This window comes from Limulus polyphemus, unplaced genomic scaffold (assembly GCF_000517525.1).
Source record: "Limulus polyphemus unplaced genomic scaffold, Limulus_polyphemus-2.1.2 Scaffold3352, whole genome shotgun sequence".
NCBI classification, from domain to species: domain Eukaryota; kingdom Metazoa; phylum Arthropoda; class Merostomata; order Xiphosura; family Limulidae; genus Limulus; species Limulus polyphemus.
In genome coordinates this window covers 27,095-30,825 of record NW_013668962.1, presented here as the reverse complement: position 1 = coordinate 30,825, position 3,731 = coordinate 27,095, and the positions used below count along the sequence as shown (strand labels likewise).

The 3,731-nt window shown below is 29.9% G+C and overlaps 1 protein-coding gene across 1 annotated transcript in view; it reads left to right on the top strand.

Annotated features, from left to right (window-relative positions):
• The window catches only part of LOC106469199 (solute carrier family 15 member 2-like), a 34,593-nt gene that overhangs the window by 12,609 nt on the left and 18,253 nt on the right, over positions 1–3,731 (top strand). Inside the window, exon 3 of the mRNA XM_022397635.1 lies at positions 1,930–1,955. Within this exon, the coding sequence (XP_022253343.1) occupies positions 1,930–1,955 (26 nt within the window). The remainder of the gene's footprint in view (positions 1–1,929; positions 1,956–3,731) is intronic.

Below are 3,731 nucleotides of genomic sequence, written 5' to 3'. Positions count from 1 at the left end.
GGGAATCTTCTGGAATCCAGCCAATATTCGATTTAATTAGAAATCGAGACCTCCTGGAATCCAGCCAATATTCGATTTAATTAGAAATAGAAATCCCCTGGAACCCAGCCAATGTTCGATTTAGCTAGAGATAGGAATCTTCTGGAATCCAGCCAATATTCGATTTAATTAGAAATCGAGACCTCCTGGAATCCAGCCAATATTCGATTTAATTAGAAATAGAAATCGCCTGGAATCCAGCCAATGTTCGATTTAGCTAGAGATAGGAATCTTCTGGAATCCAGCCAATATTCGATTTAATTAGAAATCGAGACCTCCTGGAATCCAGCCAATATTCGATTCATATTTTACTCGTATCTATATGTGGATATCTATAAGCGTCCTTGCAGCCACCTAATATCCCATATGTAAAAACGTTTATTACTTATGCCTTTACATTGTGCAGATGTAGGATTGTGAACTAAGCTGAAATAAATTAACAATGGCTTAAAGTAATAGGTCAGCACCTGAGGTGGCTTGACACCTGAGAAGAACACTATCACACAGTGATGTAATTGAAATACATGCTAGCCCGAAAATTAGATTCTAAGTATAAACTTAAATAATAAAGTTATTTTATGATATATTCCGAAACGTTTATATATTCTAATTATAGGGATATCATTTTTATGATATATTCCGAAACGTTTATATATTCTAATTATAAGGATACCATTTTATGATATATTCCGAAACGTTTATATCTTCTAATTATAAGGATATCACATTTATAATATATTCCGAAACGTTTATATATTCTGATTATAAGGATATCACTCTTTGCGACCATGGTGTCTGAAACTTAAGTATTACTGCCTCCTTCAGATAGTTTTTTCATGAATTATGTCTCAAACGTTTGTTCTAAAAGACTATGAATTTACAATGAAAATAGTCTTCTTTGTTATAAAATCAAAGCTAATATTGACATCCAGAATAAGTTCCATCTTTTACACAGAAGTTGCTATGCATTATTTTTTAATATCCCAAAATGTGAATGTTTCTTTGAATGAAACAGACTTAAACGTACGTAATCTGTTCTACAAACTGTAGCACTCATAAATAAAAATGAAGCCAAAAGATAAAGAAACTATACTAATAGAAAACTAGCGGTAACGAGAATACTTTAGTGAAAACTTGAGCCCTTGTTTTTTGGTAGAAGGTACAATATCTCATAAAACTATGTATATGATTTACACTACACAACTCTATTGTAATAATAACGAAATTGGTTGATAGTATTTGCAAAATATAATTTAACTGAACCCTATTTCTTTGTTTCTCTCACGATTCTATTCTACGTTTCAGGGCAAATCATTCAGAATTGTACGATATTATTAATTGGTTTGTCGCTCATGATAAACTACCTTTCCGCAAGCCTTTTTATTATGTTGGTGATTTTAGCTATATTTATTAGTGGTTGGTTATTCTAAGTAAAAGAATAAACGTTTTGGCCAATTACAAATTCTAAATGAAATTTTTATATTGAAATCTAGTTTCATCACGCGATTGTTATTCAAAATACAGACATTATATTGAGAATAATGATAAATATCGTGTACTTTTATTAAAGTCGAATACATAATGAACGACATTTTTAATTATCGTTATAGATAATTATACAATAAATTAATACAACTTGATTTAAATTTTTTTTTACTTCCAAAAGTATTATTTGTTTCTACATTAGAGTAGAGGGCGTTAGTTACCATTGTCGCTGATGATAATATGAAATATAGTGTGAACTGTATTAATAAATTATATATTGCTTTGAAAGATGAGTAATATGCCCTTAACGTATACTGTTAGAATGATTGTTCAGTGTTTTAGGTTGCATTTACTTAATATTATTAAATCACTTAATTTAAATTAATAATTTATCTACATTTTCAGAAACGAATCTCATTGATAGCAATGTGGTAAGTACATTTTCGTATAATACTTTTATTGATTGCTCATATTTCTTGATATTTTCATAACCAAATGTTAAGCCTTATTCAGTATTAGCTTTCTGTTAAAGTTTTTATAGAATAGTTCAAGAAAAACTTTGATGCTATAAATTACACAGGCCTGCGATGATTTTATTGTCTTGAAAGTTTTACATGTTCTACAGTAATTCTTATCCGCTGAATCCGAAAATGATATCCATTTTTCTCCATCACATACACATGGTTCACAAAACGTCATATATGCTTTTCCATAAGTGAGTCATTTTCATTCAAATCAGGTCACATTTTGTTATACTTAAAATGTTGACAACCAGTGGCTATAGATTTCTCTAGACCAATCGCTACGTGAGTCTTATCAATCGTTCTAGAACCAACGAGAAACACACCGCTAGTATATAAACGGTTAACAGGCTGCGTGACGTGTCATTTCTGGATAATATTTGTTTGTGTGTGCACTTTGACAGTATTTTTTATTTTCAATATTATTCATTCGTCGCTATGGCAAGAAGAGGTTGTGTAAGTGACCCAAACACATTATGATATATTTGTGGTAAGTTTGTTGTAAATTTGATCTTAGTAAGAGTTTTTTCTTCCCGATTTGTAAAAAAGTCTTACGTGATAGAAAAACAAAATATTATTTTCAAAATCTGCGTAGCTGAATTATGTAAAATCCGTTATTAAAACCAGAACACCTTTTATGAAGTTTAAATTCGCAGACCTGTGTTATTTATCGATTTAGTTTTAGTATATAAGTGTTCATCACATGAATATGATGTGGTTAATTGTTTTTTATTATTTTTTGTGGGGATATCTATTTATTTTAGCGAGTTTCCAAAAAGAGGGCGTCAAAATGAATTGTAAAGACCAGGATGTCGTAAATATCGTTCATTGGTCCAGATGAACTAAGTTTGTAGTCAGGATTTTTCTCTCTAAATTTTCTTTTATTTTATATTTTGATATGGAAATAATACATAACAACTAATTCAGACAAAGCTGCATAAAGCATCGTGTTTTGTATTTACCTGAAACACAGCATTTGTGGTATAAAATGTTTTTACAACAAAGCCAACACACACACACACCGTACCTAATTCTGAATTGATAAGCTTACAAAGAAAGTACCTAGTCAATAGCAACCACTGTAAACTCTTGTATAATCAAATAGGGGATTTGTCTGTCACTTTTATTGCGCACCCACGGCACCAAAGTTCAGAGCATGTTTTTTAAACGAAGTGTAGTTTAATAGCTAATAGTTTTCTGGTTGTAAGATAATCGAATCCTGTACTTCCATTAAACTCCTTTTTATTTTTGTAAACGCATACTTCTTTCTTTTTTACTAAGGGAATGTATGCATATTTTCAATAAATTTTCTATATATTCAAAAATCCTAACTATTTTCGCATTAACCATGTTATTTGCTTGCATCATTATCAGGTTGAAATATTACACATACTAAATATGTTTATATCAACTCAAGCGGTTTTATTACTAGCAAAGGTATTAAAAAATTATGAATTTTAAAATGAAGTAGGGATCTTGCTATAAAAATTACTGAGATAAGAATTATAACCACAATCACAAATTTATCAAATTTGATAAGTGTATAAAGCTGCCAAAGTAGGAATGAATTTCATACATTTGTGATTGTGGTTTTTAATTCTTGTTTTAGTAATTTTTGCAGTAAGATCCCTACTTCATTTTAAAATTCATAATTTTTTAATACCTTTGCTAGTAATAAAACCGCTT